Source organism: Phyllobates terribilis, unplaced genomic scaffold, assembly GCF_046119375.1.
Source record: "Phyllobates terribilis strain yellow unplaced genomic scaffold, ASM4611937v1 Scaffold_2__4_contigs__length_985480577, whole genome shotgun sequence".
NCBI lineage: Eukaryota > Metazoa > Chordata > Amphibia > Anura > Dendrobatidae > Phyllobates > Phyllobates terribilis.
In genome coordinates, this window is record NW_027362762.1 from 75,332,435 (window position 1) to 75,360,424 (window position 27,990).

Sequence of the window (27,990 nt, forward strand, 5' to 3'; positions counted from 1 at the left end):
GGCAGTCCTGTGTTATGGGAAAACTGTCTTCTGCTATGGTCAAGCAGTTCTGTGTTATGGGCAGGCAGTCCTGTGTTATTAGCAAACAGTCCTGTGTTATGGACAGGCAGTCCTGTGTAATGGGAAGGCAGTCCTGTGTTATTGGCAGTCAGTTCTGTGTTATAGGCTGGCGGTCCTGTGCTATGGACAGGCAGTCCTGTATTACAGGCAGTGTGAAGACATGGGGTCTTCCGTGGGCGTAACACTTCTCAGACAACAGCGGGCAATACTTTATTGAACCACAAAGTGGACAATAAACATATAGAACAGTCCCAGCAAGTACCCAAGATGGTGCAAAATTACACAGTCCTTACCCTTCCACTGGCCCGCCGAGAATAGAGTAACTGCGATTTCGGGGCTTCCAGGGCCGACTACCCCCACCAGTGGCACCCTGCTTTTGGTGAGCACTCAAAGAGAGAAGGTAACGACAAACTTAGGAAACTAGCCGAGAGCAGTGAAGTCTGGGGCCAGATGACCTGATTGTCCCAAACTGGATTCTTCAAGACGTCTCTGAAGTTTCAGGAATGGTCAATGGAGCCAATCTGTATTCCTCCAGCTGGGACCCTAAGCTGACATGCTGTAGAATTAGACAGACTAGAGGCAGAGACCCCTTGCAGCCATCATTCACAGGTCAAGGGTCAGGGATCAAGGTGGAAGGGGCTCCTGACTCATTGTTTGAGCATTTTATCAACTGGCATGATTTGGTATAATACATAATCAGCATATTATCACAGTATTGCTTCATGTCTCTATCTTGCAAGATTTGCAGACAATAGGTTACAGTACATCTCAATTCAAGTGTCAACATTCAGGATTATACAAACAATACCTGTGTTAATCAACCAAAGTAGAACACCAATGCAAAAGTCAATATGAAGATAAAAGCATATAGCTCCTGGCTTACTGAATATGTCTGGCATAATTAAGAAGAAAATCTGGGTCATCACAGCCAGCAGTCCTGTGTAATGGGCAGGCAGTCCTGTGTTATGGGCAGGCAGTCCTGTGTTATGGGCAGGCAGTCCTGTGTTATGGGCAGGCAGTCCTTTTATTAGTTTGCGTGCCTTGATGTAGTCAGCTTTGCAATTTTGTCTGCACACATGTAATCCACATTCCCAAGCACACAAATCAGGGGTATAGTTGCGAGCGGACCCAATAAGCACAATCAATTCTAGTTATTAGTGACCACTTTCTCTAAGAAGATCGATTTTTTAATATAGCCATATATTATATGTACTTAAGAATGTGACGCGCCCCCAGGGCCGTGGGGTACTCGGCAACCGGGCCTCTGTGGATGCCGATGGGGGATATCACGGTGGCTGGCCTGGTCCAGGGCGGTCAACAAAAGGGGGTCTACTTTTATATGGGGTTTTTGGGATATTCCGTGACGCCACCTGTGGTATGCGGCTAGAGGGAGCCGCCGCTGCGGAGCAGTCCTCTGGAGCTGGTGTTGCGGCAGCAGGGATGGTGTGGCTCTCCACAGGTAGAGCTAGCTCCAGGGCAGTGTAGAATGTGTAAGGTGCGCTGGGCGTTGTAGTGCAGGGGGAAAGATCGCGCAGAAGAAATAACTGGACAGAGGCGGTGCGGTGCAGTCATCCGTGTCTTTACTCACAGTTCTTTAGTTTCTCAGGGTGCACTGTCAGCTTACAGCCTCCCGCGTCGCACTGCGTTCACCAGGCAGGGGTTCAGTTCTTCCTCTGGTGATTTGGGAATGCTTGACAGAACCCCACTTTCCTGTGTTCCTCTCTAGACCGACTTCACACTGGTCTTTCTCCCTCCTGCTCTGTGCTGCCCACTCTCAATCCTGTTCGGGTGCTCTGAAGTCCCTCCTGTGCGTCGGATCCCGGACCTGCTTGACCCTCCTGGGGATTAGAATGCGGCTTACGATCCCCCTGTCTTCTGACAGGTGCGGGGCGTACGGGTGCCTTCCTGCACTCGCCGTACCCCCTAGACTCCCTGCTCCCCTCCTGAGCCTCCAGACTTGGCCCTACTTGTAGAGCAGAGCTCCTACTGAGACTCTGCTCCCGGACTGTTCTTCTGAACTGTCCTGAGCTGTTCTTCTGAACTGCTCTCCTCTACTCGACCTGCCACCCTAAGATGGCTTCCCTATATATACTCCTACCAAAGTGCTCCCCTAAACTACTTCCTCCACCCACACCCACTACTGGTTCCCCCTACCTTTGGGTTCCCCCCACTCCAGCCAGGGTCAGGGCTCAGCAGCTGCGCTCTGCATGTTGCCCCTCCAGCCGGCTTGGAGCAGTGTAGTGTTGAATGCTGGTGTTGGGGTTCCGGGCAGCACTCCCTTCTTACCTGAGAGAAGAGAGACACCACACCTCTGGGTGAGGTGCAGTACCTCTGTGGCGACTGAACCCTCAGGGGCGCCACAAACGCCCTAATTATTTTTTCTTTTTTTTTTTATCGGTTGCAATTCTGCCAGTTTTTTGGGGGGGTTTCACTTTTACTTAGTTCACAAGTGCTGTAATTGACTGGTCAACTTTGTTTTTTTTTGGGGCTAAATAATGTGAAAATATTACAGCTCGAGTCCTTACAGTTGCTGTAATACCAAACATGTAGTTGTATTTATTCATAAAAAAACATTTTTATAAAGGAAAAAAACTGAATTTGTTAACATTTTTATATCTCACTCGTGTAGTTGTTTGATCGCATTTTTAATACTCTGTAGTACTTTAGTATTGCAGTGCACTATGCCGATCTGGGAAGTCTGACGCAGATCCTATCAGGTCCTGCCTCTTGCAGTGCCTAATAAGAGTTCATGGCAAATCTGTTGGTTTTTGTTAGCGACCCCAGTGGCATAGAAACACAGAGGGTTTTCTATTTAGATGCCTGTGTTGCTATTGACCATGGCATCTTAGGGGTTCATTGACCAGGCTGAAAGTTAGGTGATGGAGCGGGCTCACCTAACATTCATGTATGGCATATTGCAAGAGATATTGTAATTACCTTCCAAATGATGTTGGTATCATTGGTGAAAGCAGAGAGTAATAACATAATTCGGCTGCACACCGCTCCGTTTATCTGAATGGGGCGCAGTGCTGAGCAGCCACAGCAGTGATCTTAGTCATGCCCACTGATGACTTGATTGACCTCCTGCTTGGCCTGTGAAGTTCTGACTTGATAGGTTCCCTTTACATTTATATCTATGAAGGTGACGTGGAGCTAAAATTAAAGCTTTGACCGTTAAAAATATTTATTAAAAAATTAATCAGCACAGAAATGTGGACCTAAACACAACATGGTGTTAAAGGGGTCGTCCACTACTCTTATATTGATGACCTATCCTCGAGATAAGTCATCAATATCAAATAGGTGGAAATATGACACCTGGCACCCCCAGAGAATAACTCTTTGCAGCTCACACGGTGGTTGATCGTACCCAATGCACAGAGCTGGAACTGGGATAGTGGCCATTTCTCGGGTACTGCAGCTCAGCTCCCATTCACTCCAATATAAGATGAGCTGCAGTACCCGAGAGCGGCCATAATGCAGTGAACAGAGCTATGCTATTTTAGCTCCATGCACTGTTTACATCTGGCTGCACAGCTGATCAGTGGGGGTGTCGAATGACAGACCCCCCATTAATCTGATATTCACGACAGATCATAAGGATCAGGCACAACAAAAGGTTGGCTCATAGCATGAAGCTTCAATAACTAAGCAACCAGAGGCAGCGAAACAACCCTAAAACATTTTTGAACCTCCACCATATTTGACTGTAGGTACTGTGTTCTTTTCTTTGTAGGCCTCTTTCCATTTTCGGTAAACAGTAGAATGATGTGCTTTACCTAAAAGCTCTATCTTGTTCTCATCTGTCCACAAGATGCTTTCCCAGAAGGATTTTGGCTTACTCACGTACATTTTGGCAAACTGCAGTCTAGCTTTTTTATGTCTCTGTGTCAGCTCATGGCCTGAAGCTTAGATAACTAATAAACCAGTGCATAGCGTGGAGGATATCGCTGATACATCTCATTCATCATTATGTCTCTATAGGCTTTCTGTGACATGGATTATAGAGGCGGAGGGTGGACTGTTTTTCAGAAGAGAATTGATGGAACCATTGATTTCCAGAGAACTTGGCCAGACTACATGGATGGATTCGGAGAACTGTCAGGTAATTCTATCTTTGAGTGATATTGTGCTCACTCTTTCGTTCATTCTCTTATGGATACAGATGTAGCAGAGTTTAGTTAGAGTGCAATTTGACATTTTAATTCATCTGTGTTGTATAAATGGTAGAACATTTCATTGCAGTATATCGGGGATAGAAATCTTCCTGTATAAATGCCTAATATACCAAAGGGTAAAGGATTTTCTACTCCTTTAATCAATGCAAAAAATATATAGCACATACCCATAGATCCCCCATCACTCCTCTGTCCCACTGATCGGGACCCCCGCCGGTCTCCTCTCCTTTTCTTCCAGTCTGGCCAGAACCTGAGCGCTGCAGCCAATTAATGGACGCAGCGGTGGCCCGTTGCTGCTGGTAATGATAACTGTACTCCTTTGACATTAGAACACGTCGAATACATAGAGATGCATCTGCTCATGCCTTTATAGCAATTATCTAAAAAAAACTCTAATTTCCTTCACATTAAGAAGTTTCTCACCACATTTTGGCCAGACTGCACTGCACTGACTCAGCCCCGTGACTCATGGGTCTACATGAATGCAGCAGTTTAATAAGCACATGGAAAATATGGCTAAACATAAGGATGAAATACTTTTAAACCCTCATGTTTATGGAAAGGCAGTTCTTTGTTTTGGGCAGGTAATCTCGTGTTGTGGGCAGGCAGTCCTGTGTTATGGGCAGGCAGTCCTATATTATAAGCAGGCAGTCCTATGTTATAGGCAGGCAGTCCTGTGCTATGGGCAGACAGTCATGTGTTATGGGCAGTTAGTCCTGTGTTATGAGCAGGCAGTCATGTGTTATGGGCAGGCAGTCCTGTTTTATGGGCAGGTAGTCCTGTGTTATGAGCAGGCAGTCCTGTGTTATGGACAGGCAGTCTTATGTTATAGGCAAACTGTCCTGTGTTATGGGCAGACAGTCCTATGTTATGGGCAGGTAGTCCTGTGTTATGGGCAGGTAGTCCTGTGTTATGTACTGGCAGTCCTGTGTTATGGGCATGCAGTGCTGTCTTATAGGCAGGCAGTGCTGTGTTATGGGCAGACAGTCCTATGTTATGGGCAGACAGTCCTATGTTAAGCGCAGTTAGTCCTGTGTTATGGGCAGGTAGTCCTGTGTTATGGGCAGGTAGTCCTGTGTTATGTACTGGCAGTCCTGTGTTATGGGCAGGCAGTGCTGTGTTATAGGCAGGCAGTGCTGTGTTATGGGCCGTTAGTCCTGTGTTATGAGCAGGAAGTCTTATGTTATAGACAGGCAGTCCTCTGTTACGGGCAGGCAGTCCTGTGTTATGGGCAGGCAGTCCTATGTTATGGGCAGGCAGTCCTGTGTTATGGGCAGGCAGTCCTGTGTTATAGGCAGGCAGTCTTATGTTACAGACAGGCAGTCCTGTGTTATGGACAGACAGTCTTATGTTATAGACAGGCAGTCCTGTGTTATGGGCAGGCAGTCCTGTACTATAAGTAAGCAGTCCTATGTTTTCTTCATTCCAAGCTATCTCTCACTTATGAAACCTAATAGGTACAATTAAAAATGATTGTTAGTTACCAGGGACAATCCCGGTAATGTCCTTATTTTGCCCGAAATATCTATTTTTTTTACGTATTTCTTTGTTTCTTTTGGATTTTTTAAAGGGTTATTCCCAAAATAATAAGTTATCTCCTACAATAAAGATAGGGGATAAGTTAGTGATCGCTGAGGGTCTGACCAGTGGGAACATCAATGGCTCTAAGAATGGGGATCTGTAATGGGAAAGCAGGATCTACAGAAGCACATTGTGAATGGAGCAGAAGTAGCTGATTGCTTTACCTGGTATCTCCGGCAGCCTCCTAGAGAATGAGTGGAGCTGAGGAGGACATGAACAACCTCCGCTTCTTTCAGACGTGGCTCTACAGATCTCCATTCTTGCGATTGTTGGGCGTCTCAACAATCGGAACCACAGCAATCAGGAAGTTATCTTCTATCCATACTTGACACAAAAATTGACCGCACATTTGTCATCAGATTTCATTATACAAACTGTATACATTGTTAAATAGATATCTTAGACCTGATAGAGCTGGTGTTCTTACTTTGAGAATCCATATCGCAATGGTCAGAAAATCCTGATATTAAGACAAGCATTTCATGAGTTCAACCAAAGCGTCAGAGAACTCATTAGTACAAGTGTATTCAGCTTCTGCCCACCCTACCTGAGAATTACACCTTGTACTGAGCAGTGTGAGATCTCAGCAGGGAGGAGTATCATTGAAAATCTGTCAATCAGGCTCAATTGAGCTTAATTTTCATTAAGGATTATACAGCCATTCTGACCAACTAAGCACACCAGTCTCATCAGGTCTAAGAGATCTTTTTAAGAATTTAATGCAGTTTGTATTGTATAATGTAGTGACAGATCTGCTTTAAATTATGTTTAGTGCATAATATCCATTTAAAAATGCCTTGTTCACCAATTGTGAATTAATAAAATTGATTAAGAAGACTTCCAGAATTGGCCACAGTTGAGAAGCAGCTACAAAGAGTGTCTAACTGTAGGACCCCCCACTTCCAAGTGTTACATGGGGGGGAATTTTTTTTTTATCTGTTAGGCACCATGTAATGCATCATTTATCCTGTGGGGGTGCTGCTGGGAAATTAAACTCTTGCTCCTGGGTTTCTCCATCAACTACAGTTTAACACCAGTGGTTCCAGCAGAAGATTACTCTATGATCAACTTTTCTTTTTTTTTTGGTGGGTGGAGGGGGAATCTTTGCAATAAAACAGGATTATCTAAACAGAATACTCTTTCAGGTTCTACTTTCATATTTTTTAATCTAATTGTTTTCTTTACTATTGTTTTGTTCTTTGCAAAAGGTGAGTTCTGGCTAGGTTTGAAGAAAACATTCTGCATTCTAAATCAGAAGAACACCAGCTTTATGCTGAACATAGCCTTAGAGGCAGAAGATGGCTCCTCGGCATTTGCCACTTATGATAATTTTTGGATCGAAGATGAGAAGACAGCCTTTATAATGCATGTCGGACGCTATTTCGGAACAGCAGGTAAAGCATTCTTCAGATGTTTTCCTTATTTAACGCCTTTACCCCCCCAAGGTGGTTTGCACGTTAATGACCAGGCCAATTTTTACAATTCTGACCAATGTCACTTTATGAAGTAATTACTCTGAAACGTTTCAACGGATCCCCCTGATTCTGAGATTGTTTTTTTGTGACATATTGTACTTCATGATAGTGGTAAAATTTCTTCGATATCACTTGCGTTTATTTGTGAAAAAATTGGAAATTTGGCGAAAATTTTTAAAATTTCACAATTTTCAAAATTTGAATTTTTATGCCCTTAAATCAGAGAGATATGTCACACAAAATAGTTAATAAATAACATTTACCACATGTCTACTTTATATCAGCACAATTTTGGAACCAAACATTTTTTTTACTAGTGCGCTATAAGGGTTAAAAGTTGATCAGCGATTTCTCATTTTTACAACAAAATTTACAAAACCATTTTTTTAGGGACCACATCACATTTGACGTGACTTTGAGGGGCCTTTATGTCAGAAAATACCCAAAAGTGACACCATTCTAAAAACTGCACCCCTCAGGGTCCTCAAAATCACATTCAAGAAGTTTATTAACCCTTCACGTGCTTCACAGGAATTTTTGGAATGGGGAAGAAAATAATGCACATTTAAGTTTTTTCACAAAAATGTTACTTTAGACCCCAATTTTTTTTATTTTTGCAGGGGTAACAGGAAAAAATGGACCCCAAACTTTGTTGTGCAATTTCCCCTGAGCACGCAGATACCCCATACGTTGGGAAAAAACACTGTTTGGGTGCACGGCAGAGCTCGGAAGGGAAGGAGCGCCATTTGACTTTTTGAATGTAAAATTTGCTTGAATAATTAGCTGACGCCATGTTGCGTTTAGAGAGCCCCTGATGTGCCTAAACAGTGGAAACCCCCCCCCATAAGTGATACAATTTTGGAAACTAGACCCCTCAGGGAACTTATCTAGATGTGTGATGAGCACTTTGAACCCACCGGTGCTTCACAGAAGTTTATAACATGGAGCCATGAAAATAAAATTTTCACATTTTTCCGACAAAAATGTTTTTCAGCCCCCAGTTTTGCATTTTCATAAGGGTAACTGGAAAAATTGCACCATGCAACTTATTGTGCAATCTCTCCTGAGTAAGCCGATACCCCATATGTGGGGGAAAAACACTGCTTGAGCGTACGGCAGGGTTCAGAAGGGAAGGAGCGTCATTTGACTTTTTGAATGTAAAATTTGCTTGAATAATTAGTGGACGCCATGTTGCGTTTGGAGAGCCCCTGATGTGCCTAAACAGTGGAAACCCCCCACAAGTGACACCAATTTGGAAACTAGACCCCTCAGGGAACTTATCTAGATGTATGGTGAGCACCTTGAACCCCAGGTGCTTCCCAGAAGTTTATAGCATGGAGCTGTGAAGATAAAATTTTCACATTTTTCCCACAAAAATGTTTTTCAGCCTCCAGTTTTGCATTTTCATAAGGGTAACAGGAGAAATTGCACCATGCATCTTGTTGTGCAATCTCTCCTGAGTAAGCCGATACCCCATATGTGGGGGAAAAACACTGCTTGGGCGCACTGCAGGGAAGGAGCGCCATTTGACTTTTTGAATGTAAAATTTGCTTGAATAATTAGCGGATGTGCCCCTGATGTGCCTAAACAGTGGAAATCCCACTCAAGTGATACCATTTTGGAAACTAGACCCCTCAGGGAGCTTATCTAGATGTGTGGTGAGCACCCTTAACCCCCCAGGTGCTTCACAGAAGTTTAGAACATGAAGCCATGAAAATAAAAAAATCTAACTTTTTCCACAAAAATGATCTTTTATCCCCAAATTTTTTAGTTTCACAAGGGTAAGAGGAGAAAATGGAACCTAAAAACTGCTGTGCAATTTCTCCTGAGTACGGCAATACCCCATATGTGGGGAAAATACAGTGTTTGGCGCACATCAGGGTTCAGAAGGGAAGGAGCACTGTGTGACTTTTTAAATGCAAAATTGGCTGGAATCAAGAGCGGACGCCATGTTGCATTTCGGGAGCCCGTGATGTGCCTAAATAGTGGAAACCCTCCAGAATTGACTCCATTTTGGAAACTAGACCCCTCCAGGATTTTATCAAGGGGTATAGTGTACATTTTAAACCCAGAGGTACGACAGAATTTGATAACATTAGGTCATCATATTGAATAAGTTATCATTAGTCTTGAGCGCAAGTGCTTGCTACTTGAGTTTGCATCGGGTACTCGGGTATGCACCATGTATTACGGGTGCTCGAGTGACATGCTCGAGTCCCTGCCCCGCATGTTTCATGGTTGTTAGACACTCAAAAAAAACATGCGGGATTGCTCGTGCATGGCAGGCGAACCCAGCAACGTTTTTTGGCCGAGAAGCATATGGGGCGGAGACTCGAGCATGTCACTCGAACACCCACGATACTCAGTGCATACACGAGCACCCGATGCAGTCTCAAGTAGCAAGCACTTGCGCTCAACACTGGTCGCCATATTGTCATAATTTTTTTTCCCTTACTTTTGAAAAAATCCCAACCCTAACCCCAACCCTAATTCTACCCCATCCCTAACCCTAATCCCAACCCTAACCTGTGTGGTATAAGTGATTAGACGACTTCATTTTTCGGGTTGGTGCGATTTCAGCGATACCAGATTCATATTGGGTTTTTATGTTTGACAGGTGTCACACACTAAGACGCTTTTTTTGCAAAGACTAGTTTTTGCATCGCCATATTTTGAGAGACAGCTTGTTTTTCACGGGACAAGTTGACGTTTTTATTGGTACTATTTTCGGGCACGTGACATTTTTTGATCGCTTTCTATTCCGATTTTCGGGAGGCAGAATAAACAAAAAAACAACAATTCCGGAATTGTTTTTATGTTTTTTTTATGCCGTTCCGTGTGTGGTAAAATTGATAAGGCAGCTTTATTCTTCGGGTCAGTACGTTTACAGTGGTACTGCATTTATTTATTTTTTTTATGCTTTTACACAATAAAAACTATTTTCTAGAAAAAAAATTTTTTTTGTATCGCTTTATTCTGAGAGCTATATCTTTTTTATTTTTTGGATGATGGAGCTGTATGGCGGCTTGTTTTTTGCAGGACAAGATGACGTTTTCAGCTGTACCATTTTTATTTACATTCGTCTTTTTGATCGTGTGTTATTCCATTTTTTGTTTGGCAGTATGATGATAAAGCATTGGTTTTAACTTCGTTTTTTATTTATTTTTTTACCGTGCTCACTAAAGAGATTAACTAGTGGGACAGTTCTATAGGTCAGGTCGTTCCGGACGCGGCGATACCAAATATGTGTACTTTTGTTGGTTTATTTTTTTTTTGTTCATAATAAATAAATATTATGGGTTCAATATATTTTTATTTTTTGGGGATTATTTTTTTTCATTTTTTTTATATTTTTACAATTTCTTTTTTATTTTATTTCACTTTGCTACTTTTTTTTAACTCTTACACATTGTCCCACTATGGGACTTTCATTTTTTGAAGCCTGATCAACTGCATGGCATAGAGAGCAGCAGCTCCCTATGTGTTAGAACCCTCCTGTTTGTTTTTTCCAACTTGTGTTTTGCGGTCACGTGACCATCTGCCTTTATATTCCAGCTCCGCCCTTTTGGCTGTGCTGGACTTCAGTGTTTGACTGTTTCTCTAGCCAGGTGCTTCTGTGCCCTTCTCTGTCAGTTCGTTTGGTCCTTTTGGGACCTCTAGTACTTTTTTTTCTGTTTGTCTTTTTGTGTTCTGCAACAACTTCTCTGTTTAGGAGGTGTCCCATTTTTGTCCCAGTCCTTAGTTCTTTTAGGGACCCCTCCCCTTATGCTATAGGTCTTCATTCAGACTAGCTGAGGACTAAGGCAGGTCTGTTCGCTTGGAACAGGCAGCCCGCTACCTCGTAGGGATTCAGCTTAGTCTTACTGTAGGGACAGTTTTCCCTTATCTTTCCTTAGTACATGTTGTAGATCATAGAATCATAGAATCATAGAATGGTAGAGTTGGAAGGGACCTCCTGGGTCATCTGGTCCAACCCCCTGCTCAAAGCAGGATTCACTAGATCATCTCAGACAGATGTCTGTCCAGCCTCTGTTTGAAGACGTCCATTGAAGGGGAACTCACCACCTCTCGTGGCAGCCTGTTCCACTCATTAATCACCCTAACTGTCAAAAAGTTTTTTCTAATATCTAATCTGTGTCTCCTCCCATTTAGTTTCATCCCATTGCTTCTAGTCTTTCCTTGTGCAAATGAGAATAAAGATGATCCTTCTACAATGTGACAGCCCTTGACATATTTGTAGACAGCTATTAAGTCTCCTCTCAGTCTTCTTTTTTGCAAGCTAAACATTCCCAAATCCTGCAACCGTTCCTCATAGGACATAGTTTGCAGACCAGTCACCATTCTGGTCGCTCTTCTCTGAACTTGCTCCAGTTTGTCGATGTCTTTTTTAAAATGTGGTGCCCAAAACTGTACACAGTATTCCAGATGAGGTCTGACCAAAGAGGAGTAAAGACCGATAATGACTTCACGTGATCTAGACTGTATGCTTCTGTTAATACATCCCAGAATTGTATTTGCCTTTTTTGCTGCTGCATCACACTGTTGACTCATGTTCAGTCTATGATCTATTAGTATACCTAAGTCTTTTTCACATGTACTGTTGCTTAGCTCTATTCCTCCCATTCTGTATATGCTTTTTTCATTTTTATTGCCCAGATGTAGTACTTTGCATTTTTCCCTGTTAAAAACCATTCTGTTGGTTGCTGCCCACTGCTCCAGTTTATTTAGGTCTTTTTGAATCCTCTCTCTCTATTCTCTAGTATTAGCTATCCCTCCTAGCTTTGTGTCATCAGCAAATTTAATCAGTTTACCCTCAATTCCTTCATCTAAATCATTGATAAAGATGTTGAACAATACAGGTCCCAGGACGGAGCCCTGTGGTACCCCACTTGAGACATTCATCCAGCTGGATGTGAAGCCATTTACAACCACCCTTTGAGTCCGATCACTAAGCCAGTTATGAATCCACCTAACAGTTGCCTGGTCCATTGCATACTTGGTCATTTTTTCAATAAGGATGATGTGAGATACTTTGTCAAATGCTTTGCTGAAGTCAAGATATACTATATCTACAGCATTTCCCTGATCCACCCAGTCAGTGATTCTGTCATAGAAGGAAATTAAGTTAGTCTGACATGACTTGTTAGTTACAAACCCATGCTGACTCTGGTTAATCACTTCATTCTTATCCATGTACTTACATACATGTTGTTTAATAATTTGTTCAAAGATCTTTCCTGGTATAGAAGTCAGACTCACCGGCCTATAGTTCCCTGGGTCCACCTTCTTCCCCTTTTTGAAGATAGGAACAACATTTGCTCTTCTCCAGTCTTCTGGGACTTCTCCTGTTCTCCAAGAATTTTCAAAGATTATGGAGAGTGGTTCTAAAATTTCTTCTACAATCTCCTTCAGTACTCTGGGGTGTAATTCATAACACTATGCCATGCAGCCTGTCAGCGCTGCACACAGGGGAGATATTACTTTGGTCATCCACTGCGCATGACCAAAGTAACGTCCTGCCTCCTGGTGACCCGCATGTTGTCATGACGACATCTGGTCATCATGACAACATTCGGAAGCCGCCGCAGACATCATGGAACGCCGGCAGGAGAGGTGAGTATAACGATCACCTCCCCCCTTGCCACGGCAATGCTGCGATCGACTTCGATTGCACCATTGCGGGGGTTAATGTGCAGGGAGCAGTGCGGGATTATCACAGCTGACACCCGTCGGCAATCGCCCCGCACCGCTTGTGTGCCCGCGCAGCGCGCGTAATAGGACGTAGCTGACCCTATAGGTCCAGGGCGCAGCTACGTACTATTACTGACAAGTTCGTAAAGGGGTTAAAAAAGCTGCTAAGACTTGACAGTTGTCAGGTGTAGGAATTTGCTCTGGTAGGCAGTGGCAGGAACGCAGTCAAGAGGCAACACACAGGCTTAAAGTCCAAACTTCAGTGTTTTATTCACACTTTAAAGAGCAAGTGGCAGAAAGGGAAAAAAACAACGTAAATGTACTCCAACTTGGAGAACCACCAGTCTCAGACTCACCCTTGCATGGGACGGGCTTAACTAAGCGGCCGCCTGGTCACCACTAGTGATGTGGTTAGTTGCAGGCCACAGGCGACAACCAGGTGCCATTCCCAGGGTTGCTTGAATCTTTGTCACAGAACTTTCCAGCATGTTTCCAAACAGCAATACAAATTCAGGCTCACTCCAGCCTAGTTCCTAACGCACTGAGATTTCCCCCCTAACTGGCTTATGCCGTCTTGATTGCTGCTGTGTATGTCAGGTGTTGCTCTGAAAACCCGGAGAATTAGGGAAAATCCAGACCTCATTTTATCTTGCTGGGAGAAATATACCTTCCATGTAGTACTACACCTTTCACTGCACCACATACCTCCCCCTTTGTTGAACCCTATGGGCGTGGACACATGTCATACAGTGGACTCTGGACAGGGCATCCGCATTCCCCAGCAGTCTGCCTGCCCGATGTTCCACTGAAAACTTGAAATTTTGGAGGGACAGAAACCATCTAGTGACTCGCGCATTCCTCTCCTTAGCTTGACTCATCCAAGTAAAAGGGGAATGATCGGTCACCAAACAAAATGTCCTCCCCAGCAAGTAATAGCGGAGAGACTCAAGTGCCCACTTAATGGCCAGGCACTCTCTCTCTACTATACTGTACCTTGTTTCAGCTGAGGTAAGCTTCCGGCTCAGGAAACTAACTGGATCCTCTTCCCCGTTAACCTCTTGAGACAGCACGGCACCAAGACATATCTCTGAGGCATCAGTCTGCACAATGAACTCCATTTTGAAATTTGGTGTAACCAGAACCGGTGAATCACAAAGTACAGACTTTAATTTTACAAAAGCCTCCTCTGTCTGATCATTCCAGCTTACCATCATGGACTTTCTCCCTTTCAAGCAGTCTGTTAAAAGAGCTTACAAGGTGGCAAAGTTATGAATAAATCGCCTGTAATATCCCACTAAACCTAGAAAAGCTCTCAAGCTCTCACCTGCTTTGTTGTGAGGGGACGGGTACAATTCTGAATCACCTCTACTTTGTTTACTTGGGGTTTGAGGACTCCTCTTCCAATGACATAACCCAAGTACCGAGCTTCTTCCAACCCTATGGAACATTTCTTTGGGTTGGCGGTAAGCCCTGCGTGTCGGAGGGAATCTATTACCGCCTGTACCTTTGGTATGTGACTTTCCCAGTCTGCACTGTACACAACATTGTAATCAAGATAGGCTGAGGCATAACGGTGATAGGGACAGAGAATAATATCCATTAACCGCTGGAACGTTGCCGACGTGCCATGCAAACCAAAGGGTAATACTTTATACTGGAATAGCCCTTCAGGCGTCACAAAGGGTGTTTTTTCCTTCGCTGCCTCCGTTAGGGGCACCTGCCAGTACCCTTTTGTGAGGTCAAGGGTTGAAAAGTACCGTGCCTGCCCAAACTGCTCTTTCAATTCATCCATCCGGGGCATGGGGTAGGCGTCAAATTTTGAAACTTCATTAAGTTATTAATGAAACTTCATTAAGTTATTACAGAACCGTAGCGTCCCATCAGGCTTAAGTATTATTACTATTGGGCTAGCCCACTCACTGTGGGACTCTTCAATGACACCTAACTGCAGCATAGTTTGCACCTCCTCCGAGATAGCTTGTCGCTGAGCCTCAGGCACTCTATATGGCTTTAGTCGGATTTTGGCCTGGGGCTCCATGATAATGTCATGTTGGATTAGGGAGGTACATCCAGGGAGTTCAGAGAAAACATCTGTAATTCGCCTAACAAACTCCCGGGCCTCCTGAACCTGTTTAGGGGACAGAGTATCCGCTATCTTAACTATGGTGGAGGCTCCTCTCAATATCCCCGGAGGTAATGTAGCCTTCTCCACAGGTAATGCAGGTAGCGGACTGTCCCCGCCAGGGTGGTCTCTATCTTTCCATGGTTTAAGCAAATTTATATGCTAGACCTGCTCTGGCTTCCTCCGTCCTGGTTGGTGTATCTTGTAGTTTACCGGCTCCACCTTCTCCATTATCTCATAGGGCCCCTGCCACCTTGCAAGGAATTTGCTATCTACTGTAGGCACAAGTACCAACACCCGATCCCCCGGACTAAAGGTTCTTACCCGAGCCTCCCGGTTATAGACCCAACTGTGAGACTGTTGTGCCGCCTCCATATGTTCCCGGACCAGTGGTAGGACTGTCTCCATTCTTTCCTGCATTTTTGCAACATGTTCTGTTACACTCTTGTGTGGGGTCCGTTGGTTTTCCCAAGCCTCATTGGCCATATTGAGCAAGCCCCGGGGATGTCTGCCATTCAATAGTTCGAAGGGTTAGAACCCTGTAGATGCCTGGGGCACCTCACGCACTACAAACAACAAATATGGCAGTAAGAGATCCCAGTCCTTCCCATCTTTGGAGACTGTTTTTTTTTTTAGCATGCTCTTTAGAGTCTTATTGAACCTTTCTACCAGGCTATCTGTTTGGGGATGATACACTGATGTGCGCAACTGTTTAACATTTAACAAGCGGCAGAGTTCTTTCATAATTTTTTACATAAAAGGGGTTCCCTGGTCTGTTAAAATCTCTTGAGGAATCCCCACCCGAGAGAACATACCTATGAGTTCTTTTGCTCTGAGTTTAGCTGACGTATGGCGCAGTGGAACTGCATCAGGATATCGGGTGGCATAATCTAGAACTACCAGGATATGTTGGTGACCCCTTGCCGACTTATTGACAGGACCAACCAGATCCATTGCCACTCTTTCAAAAGGTACCTCTATAACTGGCAGAGGCACCAAAGGACTCCGAAAGTGTGCCTGGGGACTGGTTACCTGGCACAATGGACAGGAATTACAATACCGTTTAACTTCTTCTTGTACTCCTAGCCAGTAAAACCGATACAAAATTCGGTCTAAGGTTTTCTTTTGGCCCAAATGCCCACCCAGTACATGCGCTAGGTCCATTACCAGCCTACGATATGCCTGTGGTACCAGTAATTGCTCTACCATTTCCTCATGTATTTTCTCGACTCGATACAATAAGTCTCGGGTCACCTCAAAACGTGGCAACCCAGGTTGATGGGGTTCCCCATTAATAAACAGCACATTTTCCCTGGCTATTCCCGAGCTAAAGTAGGGTCTCGGAGTTGTGCCGTACCAAAATTGTTGCCAGAGACATTTAAGTCTGACAATTCAGGTCCCGGTGGCAAGTCTTCCATGTCTCCAGCCAACACTTCTATGAGAGAATTTTCCCCCTCCTCCACCAAAGTTCAGCTTACCCCTACTGCCAGCACCTCTTCCTCGGGGCCAACAGGTTCATACTAGTGATGAGCGAGCACTAAAATGCTCGGATGCTCGATGCTCGGGTCGAGCACATTGGAATATTCGGGTGCTCGACCCGAGCAACGAGCCCAATGTAAGTCTATGGGAAACTCAAGCATTTTACAAGCGGCTCCCCCCGGCGGTCTGCAGAGAGCCTAAAAATTGCCCAAATCGATGGGAACAGTGCTCAAATGACATGGGGACTGCATGGGGAAGACCCCTGGAAGCATTTCTGACTCCCAGTTCACTTCTGTCAACAACGTTGTCAGAGGTATTACGCCACTTTTACGGACTCACAATAAAACATACCAAAACAAAACCTTATGTTAAGGAACATTCTTTCCAGGGTAATGACTTGTATATAAAGCAAAATAAATAACCCAAAACAAAAATGCTTCTCCACACCTTGGGCTATGTTCACACGTAGCGTTTTTGATGCGTTTTTTCACTTTTGCAATGCTTTCAACTGAGACAAATGCATTTACCAGGAAATGTCATTTTAACATTTTACAACCTTATCTGGCCATGTGGTGTGTGAGATATCATAGAATCATAGAATCATAGAATGGTAGAGTTGGAAGGGACCTCCTGGGTCATCTGGTCCAACCCCCTGCTCAAAGCAGGATTCACTAGATCATCTCAGACAGATGTCTGTCCAGCCTCTGTTTGAAGACGTCCATTGAAGGGGAACTCACCACCTCTCGTGGCAGCCTGTTCCACTCATTAATTACCCTAACTGTCAAAAAGTTTTTTCTAATATCTAATCTGTGTCTCCTCCCATTTAGTTTCATCCCATTGCTTCTAGTCTTTCCTTGTGCAAATGAGAATAAAGATGATCCTTCTACAATGTGACAGCCCTTGACATATTTGTAGACAGCTATTAAGTCTCCTCTCAGTCTTCTTTTTTGCAAGCTAAACATTCCCAAATCCTGCAACCGTTCCTCATAGGACATGGTTTGCAGACCAGTCACCATTCTGGTCGCTCTTCTCTGAACTTGCTCCAGTTTGTCTATGTCTTTTTTAAAATGTGGTGCCCAAAACTGTACACAGTATTCCAGATGAGGTCTGACCAAAGAGGAGTAAAGACCGATAATGACTTCACGTGATCTAGACTGTATGCTTCTGTTAATACATCCCAGAATTGTATTTGCCTTTTTGCTATCATCAGACACGTCATGTTTCATTTATGAAGGAGGGACTCTGAAAGTCACAAAGCCTATTTTTATAGGGCCATCAGGCGGCCTTTACTATTCTTAAAGGGCTAGCAGTCGACCCTCACTATTCTTAGAGAGCCATCAGCCGGCTATGTTTTATTATTCCCATTACTAAAGAGTGGGTCTCCTATACTGTTATTGCATATGCAGTGAGTGGCAGAGCTGCCCAAAATTTGGACGCACCCCAATAGCACTTTGTAAATTTGGATGCACCCCAATACCCCTTTGAAGAGGGCCTCCTGAAAACATTGTTCCTATTATTAGGAAGTGCGTCTCCCATTGTGTTTGCCTATGCAGTGAATGCAAGGGTTTGCCAAAAATTTGGAGGCACTCCAATGCCCCTTGGAAGAGACGTAGAGGGCCTCATGAAAAAATGTTCCCATTATTAGGAAGTGGGTCTAAAATAGTGCTGGCCTATGCAGTGAATGCAAGGGTTGCCAAAAATTTGGAGGCACTCCAATGCCTCTTCCAAGAGACGTGGAGGTCCGAGGACCTCCTGAAAACAATGTTCCCATTATTAGGAAGTGGGTCTCCCATTGTGTTTGCCTATGCAGTGAATGCAAGGGTTGCCAAAAATTTGGAGGCACTCCAATGCCCCTTGGAAGAGACGTAGAGGGCCTCATGAAAAAATGTTCCCATTATTAGGAAGTGGGTCTCCCATAGTGCAGGACTATGCTGTGAATGCAAGGGTTGCCAAAAATTTGGAGGCACTCCAATGTCCCTTGGAAGAGACGTGGAGGTCAAGGGGGCTCCTCAAAACAATGTTCCCATTATTAGGAAGTGGGTCTCCCATAGTGCTGGCCTATGCAGTGAATGCAAGGGCTGCCAAAAATTGGGAGGCACTCCAATGCTCCTTGGAAGAGACGTGGAGGAGGGCCTCATAAAAAAATGTTCCCATTATTAGGAAGTGGGTCTACCATTGTGTTTGCCTATGCAGTGAATGCAAGGGTTGCCAAAAATTTGGAGGCACTCCAATGCCCCTTGGTAGAGACGTGGATGAGGGCCTCATAAAAAAATGTTCCCATTATTAGGAAGTGGGTCTCCCATTGTGTTTGCCTATGCAGTGAATGCAAGGGTTGCCAAAAATTTGGAGGCACTCCAATGCCCCCTGGAAGAGACATAGAGGGCCTCATGAAAAAATGTTCCCATTATTAGGAAGTGGGTCTAAAATAGTGCTGGCCTATGCAGTGTATGCAAGGGTTGCCAAAAATTTGGAGGCACTCCAATGCCTCTTCCAAGAGACGTGGAGGTCCGAGGACCTCCTGAAAACAATGTTCCCATTATTAGGAAGTGGGTCTCCCATTGTGTTTGCCTATGCAGTGAATGCAAGGGTTGCCAAAAATTTGGAGGCACTCCAATGCCCCTTGGAAGAGACGTAGAGGGCCTCATGAAAAAATGTTCCCATTATTAGGAAGTGGGTCTCCCATAGTGCTGGACTATGCAGTGAATGCAAGGGTTGCCAAAAATTTGGAGGCACTCCAATGTCCCTTGGAAGAGACGTGGAGGTCAGAGGGCCTCCTCAAAACAATGTTCCCATTATTAGGAAGTGGATCTCCCATAGTGCTGGCCTATGCAGTGAATGCAAGGGCTGCCAAAAATTGGGAGGCACTCCAATGCTCCTTGGAAGAGACGTGGAGGAGGGCCTCATAAAAAAATGTTCCCATTATTAGGAAGTGGGTCTACCATTGTGTTTGCCTATGCAGTGAATGCAAGGGTTGCCAAAAATTTGGAGGCACTCCAATGCCCCTTGGTAGAGACGTGGAGGAGGGCCTCATAAAAAAATGTTCCCATTATTAGGAAGTGGGTCTCCCATTGTGTTTGCCTATGCAGTGAATGCAAGGGTTGCCAAAAATTTGGAGGCACTCCAATGCCCCTTGGTAGAGACGTGGAGGAGGGCCTCATAAAAAAATGTTCCCATTATTAGGAAGTGGGTCTCCCATTGTGTTTGCCTATGCAGTGAATGCAAGGGTTGCCAAAAATTTGGAGGCACTCCAATGCCCCCTGGAAGAGACATAGAGGGCCTCATGAAAAAATGTTCCCATTATTAGGAAGTGGGTCTAAAATAGTGCTGGCCTATGCAGTGTATGCAAGGGTTGCCAAAAATTTGGAGGCACTCCAATGCCTCTTCCAAGAGATGTGGAGGTCCGAGGACCTCCTGAAAACAATGTTCCCATTATTAGGAAGTGGGTCTCCCATTGTGTTTGCCTATGCAGTGAATGCAAGGGTTGCCAAAAATTTGGAGGCACTCCAATGCCCCTTGGAAGAGACGTAGAGGGCCTCATGAAAAAATGTTCCCATTATTAGGAAGTGGGTCTCCCATAGTGCTGGACTATGCAGTGAATGCAAGGGTTGCCAAAAATTTGGAGGCACTCCAATGTCCCTTGGAAGAGACGTGGAGGTCAGAGGGCCTCCTCAAAACAATGTTCCCATTATTAGGAAGTGGATCTCCCATAGTGCTGGCCTATGCAGTGAATGCAAGGGCTGCCAAAAATTGGGAGGCACTCCAATGCTCCTTGGAAGAGACGTGGAGGAGGGCCTCATAAAAAAATGTTCCCATTATTAGGAAGTGGGTCTACCATTGTGTTTGCCTATGCAGTGAATGCAAGGGTTGCCAAAAATTTGGAGGCACTCCAATGCCCCTTGGTAGAGACGTGGAGGAGGGCCTCATAAAAAAATGTTCCCATTATTAGGAAGTGGGTCTCCCATTGTGTTTGCCTATGCAGTGAATGCAAGGGTTGCCAAAAATTTGGAGGCACTCCAATGCCCCCTGGAAGAGACATAGAGGGCCTCATGAAAAATGTTCCCATTATTATGAAGTGGGTCTCCCATAGTGTTGACCTATGCGGTGAATGCAAGGGTTGCCAAAAATTTGCAGGCACTTCAATACCCCTTGGATGAGACATGGAGGTCAGAGGGCCTCATCAAAACAATGTTCCCATTATTAGGAAGTGCATCTCCCATTGTGTTTGCCTATGCAGTGAATGCAAGGGCTGCCAAAAATTGGGAGGCACTCCAATGCTCCTTGGAAGAGACGTGGAGGAGGGTCTCATGAAAAAATGTTCCCATTAGAAAGGAGCGGGCCTCCTATACTTGTAATGCCCATGCACTAAGTGTATGGGCTGACAAACATTTACCCCTGGGTGGGTATGCATGAACATACTGTATAGTATAGAAATTTTTTTACAGGCATTCCTAAACACCCTTTAAAAAAATTATGTGGGTGTTGCATCATGGACCACGGTCACTCTGGTGATATGGTGGTGGAGGATGAGGAGAAGGAGGAGAACAAGAGCAAATAGCCAAATTCAGGAAGTGTATACACATGTCTGGGTGTGAAGAGGTGCATGGGAATACACCTCCCAAGAAAAGACACTGGATTTGAGTTTATGTTACGCTGCTATCATTCGGTGGTGTTGAGAAGTCTGGCCCAATCCAGCCCCTATTCATTTTTATAAGAGTCAGCCTGTCAGCATTTTCAGTTGACAGGCAGATGCACTTATCAGTTATAATTCCACCAGCTTCACTAAAAACCCGCTCTGATAAAAAGCTAGCGGCAGGACAGGCCAGGACCTCCAAGGCATAGAGAGCCAGTTCATTCCACGTATCCAGCTTGGATACCCAATAGTTATAAGGCACAGAGGAATCACGGAGGACGTTGGTACGGTCGGCAAGGTACACCCTCAGCATCTTCCCAAACTTTGCACTCCTTGTGAGAGTACCCAGCGCCTCGGGGCCTGTGCAATGGGAGGGGCTGCGAAAACTCTCCCAGAACTTTGACAGTGTTCCCCTGCCTCTGCTGGATTGAAGTTGTGTCTCTTTCGCCTGTACTCCTTGGTTGTCCAACGAAGTGTGCCCTCTGCTGGCAGCGTTTTCAGATGGGAATTTTTTTAATAGTTCCGCAACAAGGGCCTTCTGTTACAGCCCCATTTTTGTAGACCTTTCCGCCTCAGGAATAAGAGATATAAAGTTCTCCTTGTAGCGTGGGTCTAGAAGTGTCACCAACCAGTAATGACTGTCACCCAAAATTTTGAGAACACGAGGGTCATGGGAAAGGCAGAGTAACATAAACTCAGCCTTGTGTGCTAGACTGCTAACAGTCAAGACTTCTGTGTCCTCACCAAGAGGATGACTGACCATGCTCTCCTCCTCCTCCTCTCTGTCCTCTGGCCATCCACGCTAAACAGACGGTATGACAGCTGTGCAGGTAGTACCATCTATAGCGCATGAAACTATCTCCTGTTCTTCCTCCTCCTCCTCCTCTTCCTCATTGTCACCCAATCCACGTTGGGATGAGATAAGGCTGGGCTGTGTGTAATCACCCTGTATGGTTCCTTGCCCCATCTCATCATGCTCTGCCTGCAATGCGTCCTCTTTGATTGTAAGCTGAGAGCATTTCAGAAGACAGAGAAGCGGGATGGTGACGCTAATTATGGCATCATCGCCGCTCACCATTTGGTGGAGTCCTCAAAGTTTTGGAGGATGGTACATATGTCTGACATCCATCTCCACTCCTGAGGTCTTATGTGTGGAGTCTGAACTGAATATCAACGGCCTTGTTGATGCTGGTACTCAACAACTGCCCTCTTCTGCTCACAAATCCTTTACAACATCTGCAGTGTAGAGTTCCAACACGTGGGGACATCACACATCAGTCTGTTAGCTGGAAGCTGCAAACGCTGCTGAAACATGGCAAGGGCGGAAGAAGCTGTAGATGACTTTCTAAAATGGGCACACAGGCGGCGTACTTTAACAAGCAGGTCTGGCAGCTCCGGGTAGGATTTGAGAAACCGCTGAACCACGAGGTTAAGCACATGGGCCAGGCATGGTACGTGTGTGAGCTCACCTCGCCTCAGAGCCGCCACCAGGTTTCAGCCATTGTCACACACGACCATGCCTGGCTGTAAGTTCAGCGATGTGAGCCACAGATCTGCCTGCTCTTTCAGAGCTGTCCACAACTCTTCAGCATTGTGCGGTTTGTCACCTAAGCATATTAGCTTCAGCACAGCCTGTTGCCGCTTGGCTGAGGCAGTGCTGCAGTGCTTCCAGCTTGTGACTGATGTGGTCATTTCGGAGATGGAGGCTGAAGAGGACGAGGAGGCTGAGGAGGATGGGGTGCAGGAGCTGTAGACCGTGGGGGCAACCCTCATTGACCTAGGGCCCGCAATCCTCGAAGTCAGGAGGACGTGTTCTGTCCCAAGGTCCGACTGGGTCCCGGCTTCCACTATGTTAACCCAGTGTGCCATCAGCGAGATGTACCGTCCCTGCCCACAAGCACTTGTCCACGTGTCCGTGGTTAGGTGGACTTTCCCTGTAACTGTGTTGTCGAGGGCACGGCTAATGTTTTGGGACACGTGCTTGTGTAATACGGGGACGGCACACCAGGAGAAATAGTGGCGGCTGGGGACCGAGTACCGAGGGACGGCCGCCACCATCAGGTTGCGGAATGCTTCCGTCTCCACGAGCCTAAAAAGCAACATTTCGAGCGCAAGCAGTCGTGAAATGTGAGAATTTAGTAGTGTGGCCTGTGGGGCTTTGGCTGCGTATTTGCGCTTGTGTTCTAAGGACTAGAGTATGGACAACTGAACGCTGCGCTGGGACAAGGACGTGCTTCCTGATGCTGCTACTTGAGAGTGTGCAACGACAGGTGCAGGGTAGGAGGCATCTTCGCATGCACCATGGACTGGTGGTCGTTTTGCCACCCCTGCTGATGCTGGCCTGGCAGGTGGTGCAAATAGCCTTTTTGGAGTTATCGGCAGAGTCTTTAAAAACAACCAGACTCGAGAAGACCTAATAGTTGTACTGGCAACTTCCTTTGTGTTGGTGTTACGGGGAAGGTTGCCTGCCTTCTGTCTGCGGCCACCACTTCTTCTTCCTGCCCATTGGGGTGCTCTGCCTCCCTCCCCCTGTGTGTTGCTGTCCTCGCTCTGCATGTCCTCCTGCCAGGTTGGGTCAGTTGCTTTATCATCCACCACCTCATCTTCCACTTCCGCACTCTGGTCCTCCTCCTGACTTTCTGGCAATTGTGTCTCATCATCGTCCACCTCTTGTGACACTTTCCCACCGTCGCCTTCGTGTGACCGTGACTGCTCAAAATTTGGGCATCGCTACATGCGATCTCCTCTTGCCCCACTTCAAGTGGACCGGGCGAGAGGCCCGAATCTATAAATGGAAAAGTGAACAGCTCTTCAGCGTGTCCAAGTGTGGGATCAGTTGTCTCCGGGCACTCGGCATGGTGGGAGGAAGGAGGATCAGGGTGAGGAATATGCGGTCCAGACTCACGGCTACTGAGACTTGACCGTGTGGAAGACAGGGTGGTGGTGATGGTGACTAAGTGACTGGAAGCATTATCCGCTATCCAACCAACAACCTTTTGACACTGCTCTGGGTTCAATAGTGGTGTGCTGCGGTCCCCTAGGAATTGGGACAGGAAGGTCGGGCGAGAAGATGTGGGTGTTTGTTGTGGCACAATTTCAGCTTGCCCACGGCCTTGTCCTCGGCCTCTGCATGCATTATCACCATCACGTCCAGTTCCCTATCCCTTGCCACGTGCGTTGCCCATTTTAAATGGAGGACAATATCTTCCACGCTCACTACAAATGACTGAGTTTGGAGCGAACTTATATGTGATCCGTGTGACGGAGAAACCACAGTTTTAAATACCTGGCCTGTAGGTAACTATTTTGAACAGCAAACTGGTGTCAATTGCTTCACTGACACACTGAAACATATTTTTAATGGAGGCCAGAAATGGCAGTATTTTCTGAAAACGTATATGTGATCCGTGTGATGGAGAAAACACAGTTTTAAATAGCGGGCCTGTAGGTAACTATTTTTCACAGCAAACCGGTGTCAAAAACTTCGCTGACACACTGAAAGAAATTTTTAATGGAGGTCAGAAATGGCAGTAATTTCTGACAATGTATATGTGATCCGTGTGACAGAGAAACCACAATTTTAAATAGCTGGATTTTTAGCGCTGTAATATGGAAAGGACCTGGCTGTATTCTGCCGTGCCAACAAGCAAATGGCGCAGAAAAACTGTGAACTCTGGATTGCTTTTTAAGCAAATAATGAGGATTAAGATCCAGAAAAAAGTATTCCTGGCCCCTGAGACCTGGGCCTTTGTATAGAAATATCTAACAGCAGCATAAGGCAGAATTGGAATGGAGCCTCTTGTGCTACATGCACTACAGTTTGCTATATACCCTGCCTGCCTATACACCCTGCCTGCCTGATATCTCTGCAGATGGATTTGTCCTCAGAAGGACTGTTTGTTGAGATGGATATGTGTAATGTACGGTTTTTCTCCCTATACTACCTAATACACAAGCAAATCTCTCCCTAGCTCAGCAGCACCTCTCCCTACTCTGCCTGATTCCGGAGTGACTGTGATGAGCACGGCGGCGCCAGGTCTGATATACACCTGATGACGCTGTGCGGCCAGCCAATCACTGTAATGCCACAACCAACATGGCTGCGGCATTACAATGAGTGGCAGGCAATCCCTGCATGTTGATTGGCTCTCTAAAGAGCGCCAAACATGCAGGGAGGGGACCCGAGCATCCCCCCTCGCAAGTACTCGGCGATCTCTGAGCATCTCGAGTACTGAGATGCTTGGGCGAGTACCGAGTACTTGCAAGTATGCTCGCTCATCACTAGCTCTCACCCCACTTCTGGAGGATGTAACCTGGCTGTCACTGGTGTCGGCGGTTGTTCACTGGGTGGGACAACTGTTGGCCAAAGTACAGAAAATAATGGAAAGTCTCTTCCAAGTATCATATATTATACTGTAAATTAATCGCAACCCCCACCTCGTGGCACCGCCTTCCCGCTGGCGTGTTTATCACCACTAGTGCAGTAGGATAGTCTTTTAAGTCCCCATGTATGCACAACACCCCAATTTTCCGACCAGAGTACTCAATGGTTTGTACTAGGTTGGCTCGTACCAGAGTCACGAGACTTCCTGAGTCCAGTAGGGCCACAGCTGGGGTGCCCTAAACATCAACCTTACATAAGTGTCCATTATTGGGTTCCCCCAGGGTGCCAGTCGCGCAAATCTGTTTGGCATAATGGGATTGGTGGTACCCAAAGTTTGTGTCCATGCGCTCAGCCAAGTGGGGGCAGTCAGCTTTCATACGGTCTGGCTCCTGGCACCGCCAGCAGACTATGGGGCTCCTTTCTCCCCCAGAAAAGTCTTGAGCGGCCCTCCTGGGCTCCGCTCGCCGAGTCAGGGTTGGGGATTTAGGGGTCCTTCCCATCACCTACTGGGGAGTCCCTCCCTGGAGCTCTTTGGTAGCCTCATATCGTTCTATAAGGTCCATCATCTGGAGCGCATCAGTAGGGGACGCCTGACCCACCCTGGATTGGAGGGAGTGGGGCAAAGCCATCCAAAATTTATCAGTCACTATGCGATCCAGCATGGTCTTGGGAGACAGTACTTTGGGCTGCAACCACTTTTGTATTAAATGCAACAAGTCATAATATTGGGATCAAGCTGGCTTGGAGGGGTTAAACTCCCACTGGTGTACCCGCTGAGCCCGAACTAACACATTTACCCCAAGACGTGCCAGTATCTCACCCTTGACGATCGTGTAGTCCGCCACCTGCGCAGGGGGTAGGTCCTGATATTCTTTCATAGGTCCTAGGGCCAGAAATGGACCAATGACTTCTGCCCATTGCTCCCGTGGTAGTCTCTCCCTCTCAGCCACTCTTTCGAACATCTCCAGATAAGTCTCAACGTCGTCAGATTTCTCCGTTTTAGGGATCGCTGTACGAACCGCTTTCCGGACATCATGGATTCCCCGTGGAGTTCCTGTTGTCTGCGATGTCGTGATGTGCTGTATCAACAACTGGTTGGTTTCCTTGTGCTGTTGATTAAATATCAGCTGCTGTTGCGTGGCTTCCTTCTGCTGCTGCGTGGCTTCCTGCTGCTGCTGCGTGGCTTCCTGCTGCTGTTGCGTGGCTTCCTGCTGCTGCTGCGTGGCTTCCTGCTGCTGCGCAGCCCGCTGCTGCTGTTGTATGGCCTTTATAAGCACTTTAAGTGTGGCCTCCATTTCTGAAGATTTCTCCAATTGGGTCTGCTCCACTCCTTTCACCCAGGACATAAAACTGGAATTCAGAGCAAAAAAAACCCAAAAAGCTCACTGCGTTGAACACATTCTCCAACCAATTGTAAGGATTTACTCTGGTAGGCAGCGGCAGGAACGCAGTCATGAAGCAACACACAGGCTCAAAGTCCAAACTTCAGTGTTTTATTCACACTTTAAAGAGCAGGTGGCAGAAAGGGAAAAAAAAACAACGTAAATGTACTCTATCTTGGAGAACCACTGGTCTCAGACTCACCCTTGCATGGGACGTGCTTAACTAAGCGGCCGCCTGGTCACCACTAGTGATGTGGTTAGTTGCAGGCCACAGGCGGCCACCAGGTGCCATTCCCAGGTTTGCTTGAATCTTTGTCACAGACCTTTCCAGCATGTATCCAAACAGCAATACAAATTCTGGCTCACTCCAGCCTAGCTCCTCACACCCTGAGATTTCCCCCCTAACTGACTTATTCAGGCTTGATTGCTGCAGCTGTGTATGTCAGGTGTTGCGCTGAAAACCCGGAGAATTAGGGAAAATCCGGGCCACATTGTATCTTGCTGGGAGAAATATATCTTCCATCCAGTACTACACCTTTCACTGCACCACACAGGTAAGGACTATAATTGGTTTCATGAAGACAGTCCCATCTATCCAGTCATGGAAGAAAGTGTTGGCACCCTTGAAATTGTCCCAGAAAATGAAGTATTTCTCCTAGAAAGTTTTTGTAATTACACATGTTTTGTTAGATACATGTTTATTTCCTTTGTGGAACAACACAAAAAAAAACTGAGAAAAAAAAGCAAATTGGACATAATTTCACACAAAACCCCAAAAATAGGCTGGACAAAATTGTTGGCACCTTTCTAAAATTGTGGGTAAACAACTTTGTTTCAAGCATGTGATGCTCGTTCAAACTCACCTGTGGCAAGTAACAGGTGTGGGCAATATGAAAATCACACCTGAAACAAAATAAAAAGGGGAGAAGTTGACTCAATCTTTGCATTGTGTGTCTGTGTGTGTGGCACTAAGCATGGAGAACAGAAAGAGGTTAAGAGAACTGTGTG

General features: G+C 45.8%; 1 protein-coding gene across 1 annotated transcript in view; it reads left to right on the forward strand.

The window, feature by feature from the left end:
• ANGPTL5 (angiopoietin like 5) overlaps positions 1-27,990 on the forward strand; it is a 109,846-nt gene that overhangs the window by 77,518 nt on the left and 4,338 nt on the right. The window contains exons 6-7 of the mRNA XM_073669697.1: positions 4,045-4,165; positions 7,028-7,213. Coding sequence (XP_073525798.1) covers positions 4,045-4,165; positions 7,028-7,213 — 307 coding nt within the window. The remainder of the gene's footprint in view (positions 1-4,044; positions 4,166-7,027; positions 7,214-27,990) is intronic.